This window comes from Myotis davidii, unplaced genomic scaffold (assembly GCF_000327345.1).
Source record: "Myotis davidii unplaced genomic scaffold, ASM32734v1 scaffold886, whole genome shotgun sequence".
Classification (NCBI taxonomy): domain Eukaryota; kingdom Metazoa; phylum Chordata; class Mammalia; order Chiroptera; family Vespertilionidae; genus Myotis; species Myotis davidii.
Genome location: NW_006297388.1, coordinates 145,847 through 171,803, shown reverse-complemented (window position 1 = coordinate 171,803; position 25,957 = coordinate 145,847). Strand labels below are relative to the sequence as shown.

Sequence of the window (25,957 nt, the reverse complement as noted above, 5' to 3'; positions counted from 1 at the left end):
TTCATTTATTAAGTCTAATAGTTTTTTGATGTAGTCTTTGGGGTTTTCTATGTACAATATCGTGTCATCTGCGAATAATGACAGTCTTACTTCTTCTTTTCCAATTGGATACCTTTTATTTCGTCTTGTCTAATTGCTTCTTCTTCCCTTTTAATTTCTTCTTTTTATACTAGTCCCTTTAGCATTTCTTGCATTGCTGGCTTGGTGGTGATAAACTCCCTTAACCTTGTTTTGTTTCCCTTCTAATTTGCTAATTTGGTCCTCCGCTTCTCCTAGTTTACTGTTGAAACTTTCCATAGTGTTTTTTATTGCAGCCATATCACTCTTTATTTCTTCTTCGGCAGCCATATCACTCTTTATTTCTTCTTGATTCTTACATAAGTTGTTGATTTTTTTCATCCATCCAGTTTATGAACTGTATGATCCTTATTCTGAATTCTTTTTCTGACATATTGCATGCCTCCGTTTCACTTAGCTGCTTTTCTGGTGATTCCTCCTCTTCTTTCCATTGGGGGTTGTTTGTCTCCCCATTTTTGCTCTCACCAAAGGATCTATTTGTTGAGTGTGCAGGGGCTGCTCCTTGGGCGGCGGCAGCTCCTCGGGCCGTGGCTGCTCCTTGGGCGGTCATGGCAGTGGCCGCTCCTCCGTTGGTGGTGGTCCTTGTACGCGGCAGGCTGTGCATGTCTGCTGCTCCTCAGACGGGGGTGGGCTCCACGCTGCTGCTGATTCTTGGATGGGGTCGGGTTGTGCGCTGGTGCTGCTCCTCAGATGGGGTGGGCTTCTCACGGGGCTGCTGCTCCTCAGAAAGTGGTGGGCTGCATGTGTGGCTGCTTCTCCCCGGACAGGGGTGTGCTACTCACTAGGCTGCTGCTCCTTGGATGAGGGCAGGCCGTGTAAGACTGTTGCTCCTCTGATGGGGGCACACTGCTCGAGGGGCTGCTGCTTCTCTGATGGGGGCAGGCTTTGTGCGGGGCTGCTTCTCCTTGGATGGGGGTGGTCTTCTTGCACTGCTGCTGCTCTTGTGGTCATGGTGCCCTAGGCTAAAGTGTTGGGCTGGCCATAGGGGAGCATGCTTTGGAACTCACAGGAGCCCATGGCCGGTGTGGCTGGAGTTTCAGTGACCGTGGGACCTCAGCTGAGGCAGCTGGTCCCTGACAGGGGTGGCTGTTGAGTCCTGGGTGGTGTCTCAGGGTACCCTGGGTGGAGGTGAGGCTGGCCTCCCAGTCACAGCAGCTCTCCCGTTCAGGAAGGTGCAGCTTCTTTGGTAGAGTCAGCCACCCTGGAACTGTTCGCAATGGTAGCAGAGGCTGCCTGGCTAGGCGAGCCTGGTCTGCCTGCCACCGTAGGTCCTGAGGGATCTAACAGTCCCTCACTCACATTCACACACACACAGGCCCCACACGTCCACACACTCACGTTTCTCTCCCTCCCTCACTCATGCTTTCTCCCTCACTGTCGCCATCTTCCTGCCTCTGTATTTGGGTCTGGAATGTTTTTGACTTGTTTGTGGATGGAGTCTCCTCTCTGGGTATCTGGTTATGTGGCTCGCTCTCTACCATATCAACCAAACAGTAAAAAATGCAACTCGACAAGACACTACACAAAGGGAACAAAAGAAGAATGTACTCACAACACTGATTACCCCAATATAAGTGACCACCAGAGAAAAGAGAATTAGGGGAGAGAAAAGAGAGCACAAATGATATCAAGGAGAGAAAAAATGTTAAGAGAGGGAAAAAAAAAGAGAAAGGAAAAAAGAGGGAAAAAATCTATAATAATCCTATATAATAAAAGCCTAATATGCAAATAGACCAAATGACCAGTTGCTATGACACGCATACTACCAAGGGGCAGACATTCAATGCAGGAGCTGCCCCCAGGCCCCGCTGGTCACCCCACAGATTGGCCCTTATCGCTGGCCAGGCCTAGGGACGGTACCCATGCACAAATTTTGTGCATCGGGCCTCTAGTAAAAGTATAATATGCTAATAAGACCGGACAGCTGAACGACTTTCCGGACGTCATTCTGGACATCCTTTTGGATGAAGCCACAGCGGCAGGGGCCAGAGGCGGTTAGGAGCGATCAGGCAGGCAGGCAAGTGGTTAGGAGCTAGTGGTCCCAGATTGCGAGAGGGATGTCTGACTGCCGGTTTAGACAGTTGGAATTCTAAACTGACAGTTGGAATCCCCCAAGGGTTCCCAGATCGTGAGAGGGTGCAGTCCAGGCTGAGGGAACCTCATCCCCCCTTGCACGAATTTTGTGCACCGGGCCTATAGTGTGTGTGTGTGTGTGTGTGTGTGTGTGTATTGGAGAAAACACCACAGAACAAAGAGATAAACAAAAAAATGCAAATATCAAACACCCAGAAAAGAGGGTGGGGGCAGCATCTGTAGAGGCTGAGCTTATATATAGAAAGTAAGGTTAAGGAATTGGATGAATAGGGGGAGGACCTCAGTTCAGTAGAGGGGAAGTAGGAAGAGGATGAGTGGATAAGAAGAAAGAGAAAGAAGAAAAAAAAACACAAAAAATTCATTAAAAATAGGATAAAATGAAGAAAATGAAAAAAATAGAAAAATAGAATAGAATGATGAAAAAATAATGCAAGAAGAAATAAAAATAAAGAAACAAAAAAGGAAATACAGAAAATAGAGAAAGATAACAAAATAATAAAATACTAGTAAAAATGAAAAAGTGAGTGTCGTTCCTTTCCGCTGAGTTTTAATGTCCCATGGGGCTGGTTTAAGATCCCACTCATCTGTACTGTCTGCCACTTCTCAGTTTCCTGTTAGATTGTTGAAGTTCCAGGCGGTCCACTGCTCCTCTGTTTGTGTCTATCTCCGGGATTAATCAGCCCACTTTGCCTGTCTGTCTGCTTTTAATCTTAATTTCTCAAGAGGCTGTTTCTGACAGGGCTATAGTTGGGGAGGTTGTCGTATGGTTTTCCAGGACTGAATGGCCTCTCTTCAGGCCAGTCCCTGAGGGCTCTCAGGTACTATTCAGATATATATATATTTTTGGTATCCTTTGTAACACTCAGGGTGTAGTCTGGTTGTGGCTGTATTGGGGGCCTGGAGACTGCAGGCAGAGGCTATCACTTCAGGAGAAAATGGCTACCTAGGTCCAGCTTGTCAGGTATGTCTCAGTGCCAGACTCCTGGCCACCTATCCCCAAGCTGCTCCTCTCCCCAGACTCCACAAGTCCGCACCTCAGCCACGGGTGGGTGTTTGTATTTGAAAGGTCCTATGAACTGGGTTTAACGAATAAAAGCAAAGACCAGAGGGGAAAGAGATGTGCCACTGTGAGCTCCTCCCTCCACCCCAGCACAGCACGGCTTGGGCAGTTGTTCCAGCTGCCGCCTCTGGGCTCAGCCTCTCGTGGCTGTGGGCTTAGATCTAGAATCCCCTGTTGCCAGCAGCCCTGTGGACTTCCTTTCCACAGTCAGATGTTACACCTGTCCTAAGGGACATGGCCTTGGTGCCATGCAGCTTCCTTCTGACCTTCTGGGCTTGGAGGTCTCATAATTCTTTCCAGCCCAGATCCCTGATTTTACTGTTCTCCAGGTGTCCTCTGCCCTTCTCAGCTTCGAATTGTCTCACCAGCTGTGTCTACTTTGCCAATTCGGGGTGAATGTTATTCGATTTAGTTGCTCCTTATATCTGCTCCGGGACAAGGCTTGGGACACATCTGCCTATTTCACCGCCATTTTGTCTCCTCCACGTGTTTTGTTTTAAAATTAAATTTATTGGGGTGACGTTGATTAATAACTTTCTTTTTTTTATATATTTTATTGAGTTTTTTACAGAGAGGAAGGGAGAGGGATAGAGAGTTAGGAACATCGATGAGAGAGAAACATCGATCAGCTGCCTCCTGCACATCTCCTACTGGGGATGTGCCTGCAACCCAGGTACATGCCCTTGACCGGAATCGAACCTGGGACCTTTCAGTCCACAGGCTGACGCTCTATCCACTGAGCCAAACCGGTGCTGGCGATTAATAACTTTCTAACTTTTAGCTGTACAATTTATAATAACATCATCCATATACTCCACTGTGTACTCCTCACCCAAAGTCTTGTCTCCCTTCATCATCATGTATTTGTCATGTCTTCTTTGTGTGTGTGTTTTTTAAAAAAATATATTTTTATTGATTTCAGAGAGGAGGGGAGAGGGTGAAAGAGATAGAAACATTAATGATGAGAGAGAATCATTGATTGGCTGCCTCCTGCATGCCCCACACTGGGGACCGAGCCTGCAAACCGGACATGACCTCCTGGTTCATAGGCAATGCTCAACCACTGAGCCACATCACCAGGCTGTCATGTCATCTTTTCACTGTAGCACAGTCTGTTTTGTGAGAGTTGAAAATTAATTATTTAAAAATCCATATAATTTATTTTTTACCAGTCACATAACTATAGGCCAATGTTATTCTAAGATGTAAGTAAATTTTTCAATAGTTGAAGATTTTTTAGAAAACCCAGTATTTGGTATACATTAATGCAAGGCTTTTACAAAGTCTAGCACTTTACCATGAAACTAGAGGCGTGATGCACAAAATTCATGCAAGGGGCTTGGCCCTTGCAGCTGCGGCGGCTTGCCTTAGCCCTTGCAGCCCTGGCTTCGTCCAGAAGGTCATTTGGCTTTCCGGTTTAATTAGCATATTACAATTTTATTATTATAGATTGAGTAAATTGTTAAGCATGAGTAATATTAGCATTGTCCCAAATATCCTGTTGGGTAATCATATTAAAACAACAATATAGTTAGAGACATTGAAGCTGTTGTTGTATAGCCATAAAATCCTGGGTTTATGCCCAGCATAGGTGTTGTTGTTATTAGTGAGGTAAGAAAGCAGAAAGAAGGAACTAAAAGATAATTATGTTGATTTGTTTTTGGGATATAATATTCCATGACTATTTAAAATCAAGAGTATTTTTGGAATCTGCATTTTTTTCAGAATATTGTGTTATCTTAATTGCTTAAGTATCCCTATGAGGCTTAGATAACTATAGCAATAATAGATACTTTGTTTAAGCAGAAATATTTGGGATATGAGTAGGCTATTTTAGTGTTTCAAATGTAGCTCTATATACAGTAGAGAGCTGGATAGCTTTCTGTATAAACCAATCAATTTAGCATTTCATACTCTTATTTTGAGGGACATAAGACCATTCTCTGAATATAATTTTTTTTAATCTATGCCCATATACAAATGTTTAATTTCACATTTATCATCTGGGAGGAAAACTGGGTGTTTTTCTCTCCAATTAAATTATTTTAGGTTAATTAGAATATGTACACTAGTTTATGTCCCATCACTCCTCAGCATGTCTGTGTACATACCAGCTTTTTATTTTTAAAATGTTATGTGTCACGTTCATAAGTATTTTTGTATCATTATTATAAAAATCAATTCTCTTCAGCAGTGGTTCTAAAAGACACTTCCTTAATGACTGTGAGATTATCCCAGTTGGGAGCTAACCTCAGTCCTCTTTGAAACTTCTAGTGATGCTGAGACTCAGGGCAGTGTTCTGTGCTCTGACCTGCCCTTCACCTTCTGCCTATTGTCTTGTAGGCATTCTGGAATTTATCAGTATAGCCGTGGGCCTTGTCAGCATTCGAGGCGTGGACAGTGGACTCTACCTCGGCATGAATGAGAAGGGGGAGCTGTACGGATCAGTAAGTACTGAGAAGACTTCACAGCCTTTCTGTCTCACACTGGCTTGAATGCACTTTTTCTGGGTTATAGTAGCCTCGATAAAACCGAGTCTGTTGAGAAGGAGAGTGTGAGCTCTTACACTTTTTTGAGGCAAATCATTTTGTTTTTATTAATAGATATCATCCCTGGATCTTCAATAGACCAAAGTTTCTAAGAAAATGTTTTATCATATTCCAAACCATTTTCATATCAAATACATAAAATTTACATCTGAAAAATCTCATCTTGTATTGAATGGGAGTTATTTTCTAAATGAATTGAAACTATTTTCTCCCAAGCTTTGCTAAGCATTGTAATTAAAACTAAAAATAGATCATGCAGGATATATAAGCCCTTTTTCTGAGCTACATGAGATTTTCATTATGGAGTCAGAAGGGAGATGGAAATTATTGTCAGATATTCTTGTATGTGAGTAAGAATATAAATATAATAATTTGCAAGTATTGAATTTTGGTTTTTTTATTCCTCATTTCTTATCTTCATTGGCTGTGAGCTGCTTGGGGGAGGCAGGGAAGTATTTATGGTACCTGCCATTATTGGTGGTCACATGGGAATTTAATCCATTCTCTGCCATATGAGAACCTGGATTAGAATTTACAAAAAGTTGAAAACTGACAGCTGAGGATGGGAGAAGTTCTGGAGTCCCCTGTAACAGGAATGAAGGGCATATATGTAGAATCAGGAGACATTTTCTATAGATTGCTTCTTTCCTAGCCACATGCTAGTAAATGTGTTTGTGTATGTGTGTACTAGGGTTGGAAATAGTATCCAATTTTCACTCAAAAACTTCAGATGACAATAAGTTATGGATTATGTAATTTGAATATAGCATACACCATTTTTAGTGACACTTGTGTGTTTTACCTGCCTTTGTAAAATTTGAATCAGGATTGGTTGATTTTGTTAGAAAGTTAAGTCTTTTTTAAAAAAGTGCTTCCTTGAGAGAATAGATTTTTTTGAAATGGTTTTATTTTAATTAATTTATTTTTTGTGCCCTTGACCAGAATTGAACCTGGAACCCTTCAGGCCACAGGCTGATACTGAGCCAAACCAGCTAGGGCTAAAATGTTTTTAAGCATAGGATTGAGATTAGCTTTTTAAACACAGCTATTGTTTTTGATAAAGTTATTTATTTCCGAAATTATTTTTGTTAATACTTTCAGTATGAAGACATAAAATGTAAGGAAATTTTTCAATTTTTAACTATATAGTGACATTCTCCTTTTTGTCCCTCCCTCAATTTTTTTTTCACCTTTACACATATAATGTGGATTTAAGTTGGTCACAGTTGAACTCCATATAATGCTTTTTGTGTGAGACTATGGTTTATCACAACTATCTCCAAACTTTTCAAATCATGTACCACCACCAAAAATGTTTTTGAGTATGGATTTCAATAATGCATATTAAATTATTTCAAAACTAGAGGTCTGATACACTAAATTCGTGTAAGGGTCTCGGCCCTCGCAGCCACGGCGGCTGCTCCCGCTTTGTCCAGAAGGTCATCCGGAAGGTGGTGGCTCTCCGGTCTAATTAGCATATTACGCTTTTATTATTACAGGTTGTATTTATAAGATATAGTTCATAAGTATTAGTTTATAAAACATGAATTAAGGTAAACATTTTTCAAGGATGCAGTGACTGAGTCAACACAAATCGAGGCTGGGCTATTAGTCCCCTGCTCTGGGGACCACCTTGCATACCCCATCAGAGCCCCTGCCCCTTAGAGAGATGACTCATCTTTTAGATGAAATGGCTGTGTGACAGCCCCTGCGGTTTGCTGTTTGACAAGGAGCAGATGGAACTTCGTGTTCAGCACAGGAGCCTCCCTTTTTTTGTCTGGGCTCAGCCTTGTCTCTCCTTCTGGATTTCTTTGGATGGCCTCCTCTCCTGTCATTCAGTTGCCCTCCTGCCTGTGTGGCTCCCTCTGTAGCACAGACTGGGGACAGAGTGAGGGCTCCAGCCTCAATGAACACCAGTGACAGGAGTATGTGAAAAGGTGGCCAGAGGCAGGAAGTTGGAGAATCCCATTGTAGTAAGTTTTCTGTGACTTCCAACTGCTTTGTTTAGAGCGAGCCCCTGAGCAGGGCTAAGAGTGGACTTCTCACCTCTACTACCCCACAGCCATAGGACTAGTTGACAATCCTTGTCACACCAAAGGGGACAATCCCAGAAAAGCTAAAAAAAAAAAAAGCTCTTCTTCCTTCTGTGTTTGAGAAATGCATACCTTCTCATGTGTGTCTCCAGGCTTGGAGGAAAAGTGTGAAAAGGAACACATTTCCATACAGTGTTTCCTTTGTGGAAAAGTATCTTAAATGGCTTCTGTGCATCCTGCCTCTCTCATCTCCAATTCATTCTCCACAGGAATGGGAGAATTACCTCCAAAACCCAGAAATCAATGTCCTTCTCAGCTCAGACCAATGCTTGCTTTTAAATGCCAGTGCCTGCATTCTTTAGCAATGCCATCAATATTATCACAAATGTGCCAGTCCCATCTCTTGCCCTCTTTCCCCATGTATTTTGAGTTGACCACTTACTGTTCTATTTGTATGTGTGGTTAAGTTAACTCCTTTCTCTGGCATGTCTTTATCTTCTCTGCTCTACCTGATGAAGCAGCATTCTTTCTTTAAGATTCAATGAAAATATTGCCTCTTCTACAAAACCTTCACTACACCTCTAACTTGAACCCGAGTTATTCTGGTTAGCAGTTCTGGTGTTTTCCTTTGGGCCCCTGTACCACCATTTATATTTCCATGGTCACTCAAGTACAGTATGATATCCAGTGAAGTAAATTGTATATTTTTGTATTCACTAATGTTGCCTAACACATAGCCATGGCCCTTGTACATGATAGGTGCTCAGTATATGAATATTGGATTGAAATGAATGAACTATTGTGATTCTTTTTATGCTTCATTAAACATACAGGTGTGGACCTCATTGTATGGCTAGTGTGTATTTAGGACTCTGCTGGAAGGAAGAATTGCAATGTTCCATTGCCATGCTGGATCAGAAGGTGATAATGTGTCCAGCCCCAGGGGGATATGGCTGAGCCTAGAGACAGAAAAAAGTGTAGTGATGGGAGCACGGGAACAGAATGGGCTCTTATTCTGTCTCTGCCACTAGCAAGATGCTGGCCCTCACTCTGATGTATAAAACAAAAAGCATGACTTAGCTGTCTGGAATGTCTCTTCCTACCTGCATTTCAAGAATTTATGGTTTGGCTTTTTCAGGTTCACTCATGAGTCTTGTCTGTCTGACCTGTGATGTTCTCTGTGCACATGAAATGTTTGTGCAGTGAGCTCTTTTCCCTCCTACACGTAGAATTGGGAGGAAAACTCCCTGGGCAGCCAGATTGCTTTTTCTGTGGTCTGTATCTGATGCAGGTAAAGGGTAGAGAGAGGGTGATAGCAATGCTTTTCTATGGCCCAGGACCACATTGTCCATGGGTCTTGTGGTCATCACACTTGGGAATGAGGAGTGACCCAAATATCTCATTTCATTGTGATAAGATTCAGAGAAGGAAAGGAAAGAAATGGGCGATGATTCTACATTAAACTAAAAATTGTGGCTTAAGGAATTTTCACCTTTGCGAAGTTGTGTGAAGCTTAGTAAATTAAAATGGAGTTTTTATTTCTAAATATCGAGGAAAACTTGAAAAGATTGATCTCATTATTAAAGAAGGTAAAGAGGAGATTTGGAGAAATAACAGACACTTGTATAAAGTAAATGAATGTGTAAATGTAGCAGAAATTAATTTAAAATGTATTTTGAAAGTTGGGTTGTTTCTCTTTTTATCTATGTAGTTCTTTTGTTTTCAAGTTTATAGGAATGGATTTAAAAGGTCAGAAGTGAATGGGGTGATATTGCTTCAGAATAATGTACATCTAGGATTCTGGTTTCCTATTAGAATGTGGAAGTAGGAAAAAGTATATTGCTGTGTATCATGGTGTGTGGTTTGAGGAAACCTGAATAATTCTAGTTCTGGGGTAGAATTAGATTATTGTATCATATGTTAATCATTCATTCATTCATTTGCTAATTTATTCACAAACATTTATACCTATTATGTTCTAAGTGCATAACACTGCAACAAAACCTGGTAGGATTATAAATAGTTCAGTGCAATGTGAAATGCACTATATTAGAGAAATACAGGTGTCTTGGGTGCCCAGAAGAGTATTTGGGGAAATTGGGTGGTTACATTTAAACTGGATCTTGAGGGATGTATAGGAGTCTCAGAAAAGGATTGACAGACAATTTAGGGCACATAAGCCTTCAAATGTAAAGATTAGGATATCCTGCCTCGGTGAAGTTTAGAGAGGATGTTAGATTTCTCTATCTCCTCTCTTTTTCTCTCTCCTCTCTTCCTCTTCCTCCTCCTCCTCCTCCTCCTCCTTCTCCTCCTTCTTCTTCTTCTTCTTCTTCTTCTTCTTCTTCTTCTTCTTCTTCTTCTTCTTCTTCTTCTCTCTCTCTCTCTCTCTCTCTCTCTCTCTCTCTCACACTTGGCCAGAAGATTAAAGAATTAGAGTATGTTTACATTTGCCACTTTTGTTCTTATCAAAGAGACTATAAGTAAGGCTCAAATAGTTATTTTTAGGGTCTTACTCCAAATTATCTGAGTGTTATCAAGATACTTGACTGTGATAAATATCTAATTTAAAAAAAACTCTAGGAAAAATGAATTTCCTTAAAAAAGCTGGCATTTAATGAAAGATATTTGATGTTTTCATTTAAAAAAATGGTAGCACAATTACTAAAATTGTTATGATATAGGAAGTACAGCATGGACTCTGCAAAAGTGATATACAAGGACAACACACAGATTCCTGGTTTGTATCCCTTTTATAGCACTTGCTTCATTCTCTCCAGAATTTTAATTCCTTCGTCTTTCCCACTGGACTGTGTTTTTTGGAGTCAGAGTCTCTGTATACATATTCTTTCCGTTTCTTGAAGGCCCAGCGGTGCACATTTGTGCAGTTGGCACCTGGTTTGGTGACCCAACTACTCAGCCTGTCACGGCCCGCACACGCAGAGTCATGCTGTATTTGAATTTCATGTGTTGATACATGACCTAGTATGTGATTGTCCACTTATAGAGTCCAGTTTTTCCATAGGAGTTGTCTTATTTGACTACTAAAACTGAAAGCAAGAGAGGTTGAGTGACTTGCTCAAAGCCCAGAATTCGTAGGTGGCACAGTGGGGACTTAAGCTAATTCTTGTAAGAGCCTAGCCACCATCCTGACAGAGGTGCTTGTAAAGTGAGTGTTTACTATAGGATTTGGTGGTTATATTTCCAGAGATGCAGTTAGGCCCTGTTTATGTGAATTCATGTAATCATAACTGAAGTTTGGTGGATTTGCCACATGTATAGTCTTAGAGAAAAGTAAATCCATTAGTTGGGGTGGCTGTCTTTACTGAGTAGAGGTACATGAGCCACCAGCTACTACAGGGGTGTTTTCACAATGTGGAGAGTGGCGAGGGGCCCTGGAGAGCCACATGTCCTAGATTGAAGAACTGTATCCACCTCTTTAAGAGGAAAACATATCTCAGATCCTTAGAATCCCATATTGACTCAAATGATTTTATTAGGTTATTTAAATATGTACAAACTCCTTATACCCCTTTGATAAGGGCAATTCAAAACATATGTTAAAATCCACACTAAATTATAAAACCGATACAAGCCAAATTGGAATGATTGGTTTAATGAGATGGCTGTTGTTATCTGACTGAGGCTAAGATGCTGCTGAATGTTGGGTGGCTCTTATGTGGCAGTCCATCTTCTCTTGAGCTCAGAAGACCTAGCCTCTGCCACCTTGGGAAGACATTTTCCCCTATGTCTTCCTATTCAATAACTGGGAGGCCAGATGAGGTCATCTGGTCTTCACTGATGTTCCATATATGTTATTTCCTTTTCCTATTAGCCCTGAAAGTAACTTTAAGCACAACTGCACCATTGGATGGCAGTATCTGGTAATACGAGGCCATCTGGAACAGCAGGTCTCAACCTGTGGGTCGCGACCCCTTTGGGGACCAAACGACCCTTTCACAGGGGTCGCCTAAGACCATCGGAAAACACATATATAATTACATGTTGTTTTTGTGATTAATCACTATGCTTTAATTATTTTCAATTTGTAACAATGAAAATACATCCTGCATATCAGATATTTACATTGCGATTCATAACAGTAGCAAAATTACAGTTACGAAGTAGCAATGAAAATAATTTTACGGGTGGGGGTCACCACAACATGAGGAACTGTATTAAAGGGTCGCGGCATTAGGAAGGTTGAGAACCACTGATTTGGAAGGTCTAGAATAGCCTTAAAATGACTCCTTAATTTTTTCATGAAATGAAAAGACAAAGTGAAAATGTTCTTGTAGTAAACTTGTAGCCCCCAGGATAGGTCCTGGGATCTGAAGATGCCAGTTTTGAAAACATTGTGGTGGTGGGAAGTCCTAGCAAGGAGGGTTTGTGGTGTGCTAGGTGGCAGCTTAACCCTGGAGGTTTATGGGAGGCATTGTTTCCATTAGGTGCTCTGCTGTGGCAATTGTGAGCGAACTTTGAACAAACAGAATAAGCTCTGTGTTTATGAAACAGGACACCATAACACATAGCATGTACCACCAGACTTAGCAGTTTGTTATTTCAGATGATTTTGATGATAGATATCCAGATATGTCCTTTACGTAGAGTCTCCAAAGAATGTAATTCATATAAAGGAAATGGAAAGGGTCATTTGTCTGTTTGAAAGCACGAATGCTCAGGAAAGAATGGTTTCAAACACAGATTTTGGATGACAGAGCATTGCCTTATACTGCATATGTTTTCAAAGGATCAACTAATCTTTGATGATAAAAAGGGCAGCACCTCAGAAGAGTATCTTCTACCATATTATTTGATTTTGTTTCCTCATTTTGTCCTTATTTTAGAGATGAGGAGAGTGAGAGTGTAGTGGCTAGTGACTTAGTCAAGGTCACCCAGATAGTATGTGACAAATTACGATTTGAACTTGGGTGAATTAGTAAACCATGTCCAACGTACACGTATAAGAGTGGGCATCCATTTTTGGGAATAACATTTTTTTTTAACTAGAATTAACCACATATTATAACAGGATTTTAGTATTTCCTTCACAGATCTGATTTGGAACAATTTTTTTCTTTCTAGTTTTTATTTAGTGGTTCATTTACTGGTCCTTAGCATCTCTACTGCTGTCCACTAGTTAGTTGAAATCATTTAAATATGTACTTATTACTTAATTTTAGTTAAGTTTATGTTGTTTAGCAGGGTAGCTACATTTACTGATTATCTGAGGCGTGTTTAAAATGTTCAGGTCAGTAATGGCCAAAATCATAGGGCACAGGTCTGCAGATCTTACAGGCTCTGCAAAGGATTTAGTTTTAATAGCTGACGGCTCTGTAGATGGCTATCATCCCCTTTCATGGTAGGGGTATGTGCTGGGCACCAGGTAACATGCCCAGGGATGGTCCTTCTTTAGGTTTAGGAATTCCCAAGCAGAATCTTCCTCCTGATGGGTACAGTTCTACACGTGACCCTAACTTCTTTCTTCCTGCCCCTGGTGTAGTCATTTTCCTTGTTCCACACTGCGGTGTGCTCAGAAGTCCCCCTGTCAGAGTTGTCTGATAAGGAGAGTTCAGAGAATGGTTTCAGGAAGCCCCAAGTCAGGCACTATAAAAGCTGTTTCTTGCAGTGGAAGTTCTTGATTCAGTGGAAGAACTTCCTCTGGACAGTTCTTCACTGTCCCTAATAGAATTACATTTCATAAAGTGTGAATTCTGCAAAGGTAGGGTTGTGGTCACTTTAGTTTCCCATGGAAGCTAAACCATGTCTTGCATGAACTTAAACCATGTCTTAAATGCAGTTAGCACTTAATAAATATTGAACGTGTCACTGTATTGTCAGTGGGATTCCAGAGTACCTATTTCTTGTTTTCTGTAAAAAGAGGACCAGGCAGATTGTGGCTTACAAACACCTAATTTACGAATAGGTATTTGAGGCTAGAAAAGGAGACCAGAGTGGTTCCTGATCATTTTGTATATAAGGCTTCCTTTTGGATAAAAAGTGGCAGGGAGTCCCACATGCTAGTATTTGTACTTATGTCTTTTGATTGAAAAAATGCCTTATGACAAAAACTCCTGAGAATTCATTAATGTTTTTAAGTGGTTACAGAGCAGGTCAGATATACATTTGGAAAGAGCAGCATGTCTGTGAGGTGATGTTTCCTTTATAAAGTTTACTGACTGTGCAGACCCCTGGTTTCCTACCCTGAGTCTTGCTGCACCCACGACATCGAGTGAATTTCTAAGTTGAGATGTGAGGACCACCAGTAGAAAATTGGGGAAAACAAACCTTGGCTCCTTGCCTCCCAGTGTTCCCTGCTTCTGCCCTTTCTGATCTTCTGCACTCCAGAGCTCCTGGGACCACTTTCCCTCACCTACCTTCACCTCACCTCTTAGGATGCGCTTTTCTCAGAACAGATGGTCACACAGAGCCTGCACAGAGCTTGCTCCTCAGCTCAGCCTGTTTCATGGGTCTTTAGTTGCAGAGCTTCCTGCTTCTCTCAGGGACACCTATCTCCCAGTTCCTCCCATTAATGCTATTAGGAGCCTGATCAAGAACCAGGAGGTGCTCTGTCACTCATTTACGCTTCCATTTCATAACCATGTGCTTGTTCACTCACTTGAATACCCAGTCTTTACTTCACTCACACACTCAGTCACTATTCCATTCACACACTCAATCACTCTTCCAGTCACTCACTCACTCAGTCTTCCATTCACTCACTTGCATACTCACTATTCCATTCACACACTCAGTCACTCTTCCACTCACTCACTCTTCCATTTACTAACTTGCACACTGATGCTTGCTTGCTTTCACAAAGTCCATAAGCATTATTGATATCACTTCTTACCATCATGTGCCAGGTGCTGAAAATACAGTTGATTTTCATTATTTGTATATTGCATATTTGCCAATTTATTTACTTGCTAAAATTTGCTTGTAATCTTAAAATTATTCCTCATGGCACTTCTGTGATCATTTGCAAACATGCACAGACAAGCAAGAAATGAGTCACCTTGTAGTCGCCTGGTGGGTACCCTCCCAGCTGAGGTCCATCAAGGCAACCTCTGCCTTCTTGTTCCAGCTCTCACTGTAAGAAGGTGTCCTTTTCAGGATCTAGTTAGTGCCACGTTTTTGACATTTTTGTGTTTTGTTGGTGATTTTGTGTTTTAAAATGCCCCCAAGCATTGTATTGAGTGCTGTCTAGTGTTCCTGAAAGCAAGGAAGCAATGATATGTCTTATGGGGCAAATGCATGTGTTAGACAAGTTTCGTTCAGGCACAGGTTACAGTGCTATTGGCTGTGAGTTCATTGTTACACTAGAGGCCCGGTGCATGAAATTCATGCAGGGGTGTGTGTGTGTCCCTCAGCCCAGCCTTCACCTTCTCCAATCTGGGACACCTCGAGGGATGTCCGACTGTTGGTTTAGGCCCAATCCTGGGATCAGGCCTAAATGGGAATCGGACATCCCTCTCACAATCCAGGACTGCTGGCTCCCAACTGCTCACCTGCTTGCCATCCTGATTGCCCCTAACTGCTTCTGCCTGCCAGCCTGATCACCCTGTAACCACTTCCCTGCCAGCCTGCTCGATGCCTAACTGCTCCTCTGCTGGCCTCATTACCCCTAACTGCCCTCCCCTGCTGTGGCCTGGTTACCCCTAACTGCCCTCCCTTGCCAGCATGGTCTCCCCTAACTGCCCTCCCCTGCCGGCCCAGTTGCCCCCAACTGCCCTCCCCTCCAGGCCTGGTCCCCCACAACTGCCTTCTCCTGCAGGCCTGGTCCCCGCCCCTGGTCCCTGCCTCTAGTGTAACAATAAACTCACAGCCAATAGCACTATAACCTGTGCCTGAACAAAACTTGTCTAACACATGCATTTGTCCCATAAGACACATCATTGCTTCCTTGCTTTCAGGAACACTAGACAGCACTCAATACAATACTTGGGGGCATTTTAAAACACAAAATCACCTGCCGGCCTGGTCACCCCTAACTACTCTCCCCTCCCAGCGTGATCGATGCCTAACTGCTCCCCTGCTGGCCCGATTGCCCCTAACTGCCCTGCCCTGCAGACCTGGTCACCATTACCTGCCGGCCTGAGTGCCCCCAACTGCCCTCCCCTGCTGGCCCAGTCACCCCTAACTGCCCTTCTTGCCAGCCTGGTTGCCCCTAACTGCCATCCCCTGTAGACCTGGTCACTCCCAACTGCCCTCCCCTGCTGGCCCGGTCACCCCTAACTGCCCTCCCCTGCTGGCCCGGTCACCCCTAACTGCCCTCCCCTGCCAGCCTGGTCGCCCCTAACTGCTCTTTCCTGCTGGCTTGGTTGCTCCCAACTGCCCTCCCCTGCAGGCTTGGTCCCGCCCAACTGCCCTCCCCTGCTGGTCATCTTGTGTCCACATGGGGGCAGCCATCTTGTGTGTTGGAGTGATGGTCAATTTGCATATTACCTCTTTATTATATAGGATAATAACAACAACATTAACTTGAATCAACAACATTAACTTAAACAGAAACACACATAAAACAGGGTTATATGTTGATTATTGGAAAAAATGTTATGCTGAGAGGCTGGCAGGAACCTAACGCTGTTTTTCCCTCAGGAACAAGTGATTCGGTATTCTCTAATTCTGTGTTCATGGCTACTCTGTAGAACAGAACTACCGTGATAACGTAAATGACTGAACCTATAAATATAAATGATACCTCCTCATGTGGTATCCTAGAACTGATCCTAGAACTGATTCAAGAAGAACTTGCAACTTTGTTGGGGAGTTAGATAGGCAAACCAAAAATTATAATTTGGTATGATAAATATTATAATAGAATTATTATATAAAAAAAGAGGCTTGGAGAAAGGAGCTAAGTTCTGGGGGATGGAAGAGAATGACAGGATTATTCACAGAGGAGATACAGGAAAATAGGTAGATATTCTCAGGAGAGAAGGCAGCTTTGCTGCAGGGTTTGGAAACATAGGTTGCTAGATGTTTCCTGAATATGTTGTCTTTACTTCTGCTCCCCTTCTATGGTCCTGTCTTGCTTCTCTTTTTCCCAGCTGCTGCTGGAGTCTACACTGATGACATTGGGAGGGTACCTCCTTTGTCATTGTCATTGTCCATCAAGGATGGTGCTGCTAAGTTGCTCTATATCCTGGCTTGAGAGGTGCCCTTGAGCCCCGGTGGAAGCAAGTGGGACTAAATCCCCTGGGGGAAGTTTTTGCAATGGTCTGGCCATCTCCCCCCAACCTCCCACATGCCAGGGACTGATTTACACTTGTGCAAAAATCTTTTGTCAATCTGTTGACCTGGTGGCCTCAGCAGCATACCAACAGGTGCTGAGAAGAACATCTGCATTCCTAACACACCTGCCACAGATGGCTCTCCTAAGGACTAAAAGGTTAAAGCATTAAGTGGGAGAGACACACACAGAGCTATCTTACTTTGCCCTCTTTGTAAATGCTTCAAATCCTGACGTAACTTGATCCCTTCCTTTCTTAATCTCTTTTTTTTGTGTGCTGTTGTATTTCTTCATTGAAATCCAATATGATTTGCTTTTCATTTGTGATGAAGTGCTCAAAGCTCAATGAAGTACTCCAAGAACAGATTTGCAAAGGTCATTCCAAAGACACCCCTGTCCCTGTGAGGTATCCTATGTTTGCCTTGGAGTGATTTTTTGCCTATTCACCTGCTACTTTGCACTGTATATTGTCACATAGTTGCTGTTCACTCTTAGCTCTAGGTTTCTTTTTATTCTCCGTGTTGGTGAAAGAGATGCTAAGAGTGCAAAGAGCAAAGTTTTTTTTCTTTTCTTTTTTCTTTCCTTTCCATTTAGGTTACTTCCTTTCTTCCTTTCTTCCTTTCTTCTCCTTCCATTCCTTCCCTTCCTTCCTTTCTTCCCTCCTTCCTCTCTCTTTACATCTCCTCCATCCATACCTCCCCACCTCCTTCCGTCCATCCTTTTCCATATGAATTACATTGTTTCAGATATTTTTCTATTGGCTTTTATTGTGTCTCCCGCCCCCCCACCCGCCCCGCTTTCTCTATCCTTAAAGTTGATTTTCACTTTGCTATGTTTTGATGGAGTAGTCAAGCCCATACTTGCATTCTGAACTGATTGGACTTGGAGCTGAAGCATAGACTTGTGAGAATACAAGGCTCAAAATCCTATCTCTATTTCCCACTAGCTGCACAAATTTTGGTAGTCTAGGAGAAGGGGTTGATGAAGCCACATGGCAATGTTGTTATAAGGATAGAGGAAGTGGTGTCTATAAAACAATTAGCATGGTTCTTGGCTCACCATGGCTGCTCAGTATTTCCCACTAAGTGCCTTGTAGTTCTCATTAAATTGTTTGAGCATTTTTATAACCATTACTTTGAACTCTATAGCTGATAAATTGCTTGCCCCCATTTCATTTAGCTCTTTTTCTGAAGTCTTACTTTTCTTTAATTTCGGGATTGTTTCTTTGTCTCCCCATTTTAGCTGTATCTTTGTGTGTTTTTTTCTTTGTATTAGATAGCACTGCTATGCCTCTCAGTCTTTGTGGGGTGGCCTTATATAATGTGTCTTGTGGGTCCCAATGGTGCAGTCTCCTTGTGCTTCTGAGTTGGATACTCTAGGAATGTCCCTTGTATGGGTTATGTGGGTCTTTCTGTTATAATTGGATCTTGATTGCTGTTGGCCCATTCCTGGGTGGGATTGACTCTCAGGCTGGCTGACTAAGGCTCAATCTGACTATGGCATGCAAGCTTCTGTGCAGGTACAATCTCGAGGTGTCTTGTTGGGTTCAGTGGCACAATCTTCATTTGACATGTGCTCTGTGCTCCAGAAATATTTCCTGTGGGTTATGTGCATTCCCTATTTATTTGTGTTATGATGAATGCTATAGGCCCTTTTGTGGGTGCAGTTATCCCTTCAGGTTGGGTGGCTATAAGGGTAAACTTCGATTGCCATGTATGAGATGTTGTGTAGGGGCTGCCCCTTGAGGTGGAGTTGTTTCCAGCAGGGTCTGGTGCCTGACAGATTCTTCCTTTGGGTGTGTTGCTTGTGTGGGTGGTTGGGTCAAGCTCTGGTGAGGTCTGAAGCTCACCATTAGGTATATTGGTTCTGGGTTCATTTGGGTGCGGTTCAGATACAGGTCACTGTCAGACATTGTGTGTAACTGGTTTTGGGCTACCTGCCTGGAGCTTCCACACCATTCAATGTTTGTGTCAGCATAAACTGGACCTGGGTGTCTGTGGGAGGGGCCAATCTGTGTAGTTGGTTCTGCTTCCTGGAGCTCTGAGCTGGGGTGAGATCAATTAAGTTGGGCTCAGGCTTGGTAGGTTGGGGCAAACAGGTCAGGCAGACAGGGTTAGTAGGTCCCCTAGTTTGGGGCAGTGTGGTCTGGCATTCAACGGGGAGAATGTGGCACCTACTTTAGAACAATACCATTCATACTCTGTGTGGGTCTCCAATTCTGTCTTCCCCAGGAGGAGTGCACCACAGGTTCAGATTGGGTATAGCTAGCTGACCTCACTGCAGGAGCAAGCTCAGTAGGACAGTACAAGTTCATTGGGACTTGAGCAAATAGATTAAGAAAGCCTTCTTTTGGGGGTGGCACCAACTGTGCAATGAAGCTCTATAGTCCTCCCTGCTCAAGCCCTTCACTGGATCCTCTGAGGTAAATGCACTCTGAATGTCCGAGCTCTGAGCAGACCCTCCTTCCCCCTCAAAGCTGAGCCTAGCAGGATGGGGCCAACTGGGCTTTTGAAAACAGATCAAGTCAGTCTTACATTGGTAGTCTTGCTGGCTCTGCAGCCATGCCTTCAGAGATTCCAACTGATCTGCATTCCAAAACTCCCGGTTCCTGTTTGCTCCTAGTTATGCTCCTTGCTCCCTTCCTCCCTGAAGGACTTGGAGGAACAGATCAAAGCAACCCTCTACTGGGGGTGGTACTGGCCCTTGGGAGGGGAGATAGCTATTCACCTTTTTCTAGCTTTGCAGTGCATTGCCAGAGTCCCTGACAGAGGGCTCCGAGGGGTCATGACAAATGCCCCAATTCTTAGTTGCACTCCTTTCCCCCTGCAGATATGAGCTTGGCAGGATGGGGCCAGCAGGATTTGGGGGTGAAAATCAAATCTGCCCTTGAATTGGGTTGATGTGGGCCCTTGGCCCTTGGCCCTTGGCCCTTGAGAGGGGAGCTAGCTGCTTGCCTTCTCCTAGCTTGGCAGTGCTCTGCCTGATGTGAAACTCTAAAGGAATCATGCCAAACGTCCCAGTTCTGAGTTGCACGCTTTATTACCCATGTGGAACTGCGCTTGGCAGGCTGGTGCCAGCAGTATTTGGGAATGTAACTCAAGGCAGCTCTTTGTTAGGGGTGGCACAGGGCTTTGGTTGGGAGTGCAAACGCATGCCTCCCCCTAGCTCCACAGCTACCCTATGCCTGAGGCCCTGACAAGGGAGTCTTCCATTGGGGATGGTGTCTGCCTAACCCATGGTAGGGGGAAACGATGAGCCCTTGTTCCAAAACCACTTAATACAGTGACCATCTGAGAATCTGTTTATAGTTTCTCCCAGAAAATAGCATACCTCAGGGTCCTTTTTGTGCTGTAAGAATGGAAGTGCTCAACCCTGTGAGATGACACCTGAGGGCAGTATGGGATGTTGACTTTGGACCAGGACCTCAGTAGCCTACCTTCCAGATTTCCAAAGCTATGCTATCTAGATCCTCACTTTATGTCTTCCATATGCCTTAAGTCTCCTTCCCTTTGCTGGTACCCCAAGTGAATGCCCAGGAGTGAGCCTCTGTGCATTGGCCCTTAAGGAGAACACCTAGGATTCTAGCAAACTCCCTCCTCTTTCTGGCAGACAAAATCTGGCAGCTTATTTTTGCTGCCTCATTCTATGCAGGCTCTTCTTCCTGGTCCTGATGCTCTGGTTTGGGGGTCCTGACATGTGGATGAGATCCCACTTTCCTAATGGGGGACTTTTGTAGCCATGATATTTCTCTGGCTTCTCAGCCACTGCCCCTGAGTGCAGGGACCAGCCCTCTCTGCTTCTCTGCCCTTCTTACAAGTCTCTGTGTAGCTTCTTTTTTCAATTTTTGGATATAATACTCCTATTCAGCTGACCTTCCATTGTTTATTCAGGTTAATTGCTCTAAATTTTAGCTGTAAATCCGGATTGATGGGAGGAGGTGTGTGTTGTTTTTACCTAGTCTGCAGTCATATTGGAATCCCTGACATACTACTCTTATCAGGTACATTTCTATGTTAAGAAATATTACAGAGGGGTTTCAAGATGGTGGCAGAGTCGGTGGGTCTTTCTTGCACCTCCTCCCAGAACAAAACTGGAAATAAAATGAAATTGGGGAATATTCACCTTGCATTACCAACTGAAAACTGGCTGAACAGGCGACTTTTATTTTATTTAATTTTTAAAATAATTTTATTGATTTTTAAAGAGAGGAAGGGAGAGGGATAGAGAGTTAGAAACACAGATGAGAGAGAAACATCCATCAGCTGCCTTCTGCACGCTTCCCACTGGGGATGGAGCCTGCAACCAAGGTACATGCCCCTGACCAGAATCGAACCCAGGACCCTTCAGTCCGCAGGCCAACGCTCTATCCACTGAGTCAAACCAGTGAGGGTGAAGAGGCGACTTTTAAAAAGGAAGGGCACCTTGAGATTGGTAGGAAGGGCAGGGCCATGAGAGGGCTGGCTCAGTGCCACCAGGTGGCAAGTAGAGGGAGAGGAGGAATATGTGGGGGTATTTTCCATGAGAGGAGGGAGGCCCAGACCCCAGGCTGGGCTTGCCAGCCTAGAGCATCAGTGGCCCATGTGACATCCGGCCATGAAACATGGCAGGGTTTCTATCCTGGGAGAGAAGGAGTCAGTTGGAGATAAAGCCACATAAAACAAAAAAAGCAAAAACGAGAGCAACAGATTTTTTTTTTTTTGCAGCCAATAACCCAAGGCTTCAGTGGAGCGGGGACAATGTGCACAGGAGTTGCCTGAGGAAAGGCTAGGGTGGGAGGCATTGGGGGAGATGTGGAAATGCAGCAGCCTGGGAGATCTGTGCTTGGTCATCCCCCCACATACCACAGCAGCCATTTTCCCTGAGAAGTGCAAGCCCCTTCCAGCAGCAACAGCCTGGGAAAAGGCAAATACCCTGCCCTCGGGGACGCAGCTTGCTCCACCCTGCATCTTGACCCCTGATGAGGAGGCAGCCAGCAGAGGCCCAACCTATGGGTATGGAAAGTCTCAGGGGCTTCAGTGACTGGCTTTGAGGTGGCACTATTTTCCTGACTGTCCTGGAAACCTGACTGGTGCTTCTTTTTCACAGGAGAGTGGATAGAAACTCTCAGCTTACAGCAGATCCCACTAGACTGCATATGAGGGGCTCTTTCCTGTCCAGGTCAGGGAAATATTCTGGGACAGACTCGGATGTATAGCTCTGTGATGGAGGGAACACACCCATCATCTTCCCTAAAATCTAAATGGCACCTCCCCATCATGGGAGACTCAGAAGTGGCATCCTCCCAATTCCATCAAAACACCTTTCAGAAACATCTTTTTCAGTGACTAAGTCTGGCATCTGGCTGACAGGTAGAGGTGGGTGGAGGTGGATCCCAAGACACCTTGGGACATTTGCTGACCCCTCTGTAGGCCTTATGCTGCTAACAACCTGTACAGAATGCAGCTTGGCCATTCTTGCATGCAGCCAAGCCTTATGGGGGCAGCCACAAATATGAATCGCTTGAAGCTTTGAACAGATTTCCGAGAGCCAAATACATACAACTTCTGACAGTGTTGCATTATTTCCATTGCTTTATTATTTTTGTCTCACTTTTTTTTTTCATATCTCTTATTTTTCTCTTTCCTTTTCTTACTCTATATTTTTCCTTTCTCCATTCTCTTTTCCTTTATTTCTTATTATTTAACTAGAGTCCCGGTGCACAAAATTTGTGCATGGGGGCGGTGGGGGGCAGGGAGTCCCTCTGACTCCTAATCACTCGCCTGCCTGTCTGCCTGATTGCCTGTAACCTCTCGCCTGCCTGCCTGATCGCCCCTAACCACCTCTGCCTGCCTGCCTGCCTGATCACCCCTAACTGCTCCCCTACTGGCCTGATCGCCCCTAACCGCCTCTGTCTTGCCCCACACCCAGGACTTGGGCTTTCTTCCCTCTGGCCGGCCGCAGGCACCCATGACCTGGACTGGCTTCACCTGGGCCAGCCGCAGTCTCAGGGGACCATGGGCAGGTGGCTTCACCTGGACTGCAGCCTCAGGCGCCTGGGACCATGCAGCGGGTGACTTGTCCCTCTCCCAGGCTGCAGCCATAGGCACTGGTGCCCGGGACTGTGGGGCAAGCGGCTTGTCCCTCTCCTGGGATGCAGGCTCAGCTGCTGGTGCCCGGGACTGTGGGGTGTGCAGCTTGTCCCTCTCCCAGGCCGGGCTGCAGCCCCAGCTACTGGCGCCCGGGATTGCGGGGCATGTGGCTTGTCCCTCTTCTGGGCCGCAGGCACAGGCGCAGCCGCTGGCACCCAGGACAGTGGGGCAGGCGGCTTGTCCCTCTCGTAGGCCACAGCCTGGCTGGGTCCTATTTCTCTCTTGCAAGATCATTTGTGCCTGGCTGGTCCCCATTCCTTTCTCCCCAGTGTTGAGTGTCTGAGCCATGACAATGTGAGGGTGTGACAACCATTTGCATGTTAGCTATTATTATATAGGATTTCTTTTTTCTTTATAACATTTTTCCTCCTTCTTTTCTTTTATGCCATTTTACTTTTTCTAGTCCATATTCTTACTTTTTCTCTCCCTTTCTTTCCTTTCATATTCTTTTTTCTTTATTTTTTTCCCCTCATACTTTTATTCTAGTTTTCTCTTTCCTAATTCTCTTTTCTTTTGTGGTTGTTTTTATTGTTGTTGTAGGGGGTCTATCATAAGTTTTTGTTGTGTTTCTTGTTTTGTTCTGTAAGCACCTGCACAACAGAAAGCACAGTGTGTTTAGAGGTGAGCTTTCACAGTCACCCAGCCAGAGGGGAAATATACCTATGAATGGGACAACAACAATAAAGACCCAATTACAACAAGAGAGCCCAATAACCCGCACAAGGTGACATTCCTAGAGTATCCTTCTAAGGAGACTGCACCACTGGGTCCTACAGGACATTTACTACATAAGGCCACCACACAAAGATTGGGAGGCATAGCAGTTCTATCTAATGCATAGCAACAAATACATAGAGATAGCTCAAATGGGGAGACAAAGAAACAATCTTCAAATGAAAGAAAAGGAGGAAGCTCCAGAAAAAAATAAATGATATGGAGGCAAGCGATTTATCAGATATGAAGTTCAAAGTAATGGTTATAAGGATGCTCAAGGAACTTAGTGAGAATTACAAGGAACTTACTGGGAACTACAACAGCATGTGAGAGGAAATAGAAATCATAAACAAGAACCAGTCAGAAATGAAGAATACCATATCCAACATCATGAATACACTGGGAGGAATTAAAAATAGCTTGAATGAAGTAGAGGATCGAATCAGTCATTTGGAAAGCAAGGTAGAAAAAACACCGTTAGAGCACTGGAAAGAAAAAAGAATTAAAAAGTAGAAGGATAGTTTAAGGGAACTCTGAGACAAATGAAACACAAAAACATCTGCATCAGAGGGGTGCCAAAAGGAGAAGAAAGCAAGCAATGGATAGAGAGCTTGTTAGAAGAAATAATGACAGAAAACTTCCCTACCCTGATGAAGGAAAAAGGTCACAAAAGTACAGGCAGCGCAGAGAGTCCCAATTAAGTAAACCCAAAGAGACCTACACCAAGACATATCATAATTAAATAGTCAAATGCTGAAGACAAAGAGAAATTCTTAAGGGCAGCGAGAGAAAGACAGAAAGTTACCTACAAAGGAGTCCCATTACCCTGTCAGAAGATTTCTCAACAGAAACATTTCAGGCCAAAGGAATTGGCATGAAGTATTCAAAGTAATGAAAAGCAAGAACTTGAAACAAGACTACTTATCCAGCAAGGCTATCATTTAAAATTAAAGGTTAAATAAAGAGCTTCCAAAACAAAAAGAGACTCAAGGAGTATATTAACACAAAAATAGCATTGCAAAAAGTGTTAAAGGGACTGCTTTTAAGAAGAAGAAGAAGAAATCAAGAGGAATATAGGTATAAAGAATAAAGTGGCAAAAATAAGTACTTATCAATAATCACCGTAAATGTAAATGGACTAAATGCTCCAATCAAAAAACATAAAATAGCCGAATGGATAAGAAAACATGACCCATATATTTGCTGTGTATAAGAGAGCAACCACAGAACAAAAGATTCACAAAGACTGGAAATAAAGGGATGGGAAAAAATGTTTCATGCAAATGGAAATGAAAAAAAAGCTGGTGTATCAGTACTTATATCTGACAGACTTCAAAACAAAGGCCATAAGAGAGAAAGGAAGGTCACTACATAATACTAAAGTGATTGATCTAACAAGAAAATATCACCCTTGTAAAAATATATGCACCCAACATAGGAGCAGCTAAATATATTTTAAAAACTCTTGGTGGACTTTTAGGGATAGTTCCATAACAATACAGGCATAATATGGGACTTTGACACCCCACTGACACCAATGGGTGGAACTTCCAGACAAAAAAACTGAACAAGGAAACTGTGACATTAAACAACACATTAGATCAGATGGATTTAATTGATATTTACAAAACATTTCATCCCAAAGCAGCACAACATACATTATTCTCAATTGCACATGGGACATTCTCAAAGATGGACCACATGTTGGAATACCAAATAAGACTTAAAAAATTCAAGAAGATTGAAATCATGTTAAGGATCTTCTTGGTTCCCAGTGGCATAAAAGTAGAAATCAACTACAATAAAAACACTAAAGAACATTCAAACACATGGAGGCTAAATAGCATGTTATTAAACAACGAATGGGTTGCCAATGAGATCAAGAAAGAAATAAAAAATTACCCGAATACAAACAAAAATGAACACACAAATAGCTAAAATCTATGGGACACAGTGAAAGCAGTGCTGAAAGGGAAGTTCATAGCATTACAGGCTTACCTCAAGAAACAAGAAAAAGCTCAAGTAAACAATCTAACCCTACAATTCAAAGAGCATAATAAGAAAAGCCC

The 25,957-nt window shown here is 43.4% G+C and overlaps 1 protein-coding gene across 2 annotated transcripts in view; it reads left to right on the top strand.

The window, feature by feature from the left end:
* FGF9 (fibroblast growth factor 9) overlaps positions 1–25,957 on the top strand; it is a 56,465-nt gene that overhangs the window by 9,937 nt on the left and 20,571 nt on the right. For both annotated transcript variants that reach the window (XM_006773166.2, XM_006773167.2), the window contains exon 2: positions 5,576–5,679. In XM_006773166.2, the coding sequence (XP_006773229.1) occupies positions 5,576–5,679 (104 nt within the window). The remainder of the gene's footprint in view (positions 1–5,575; positions 5,680–25,957) is intronic.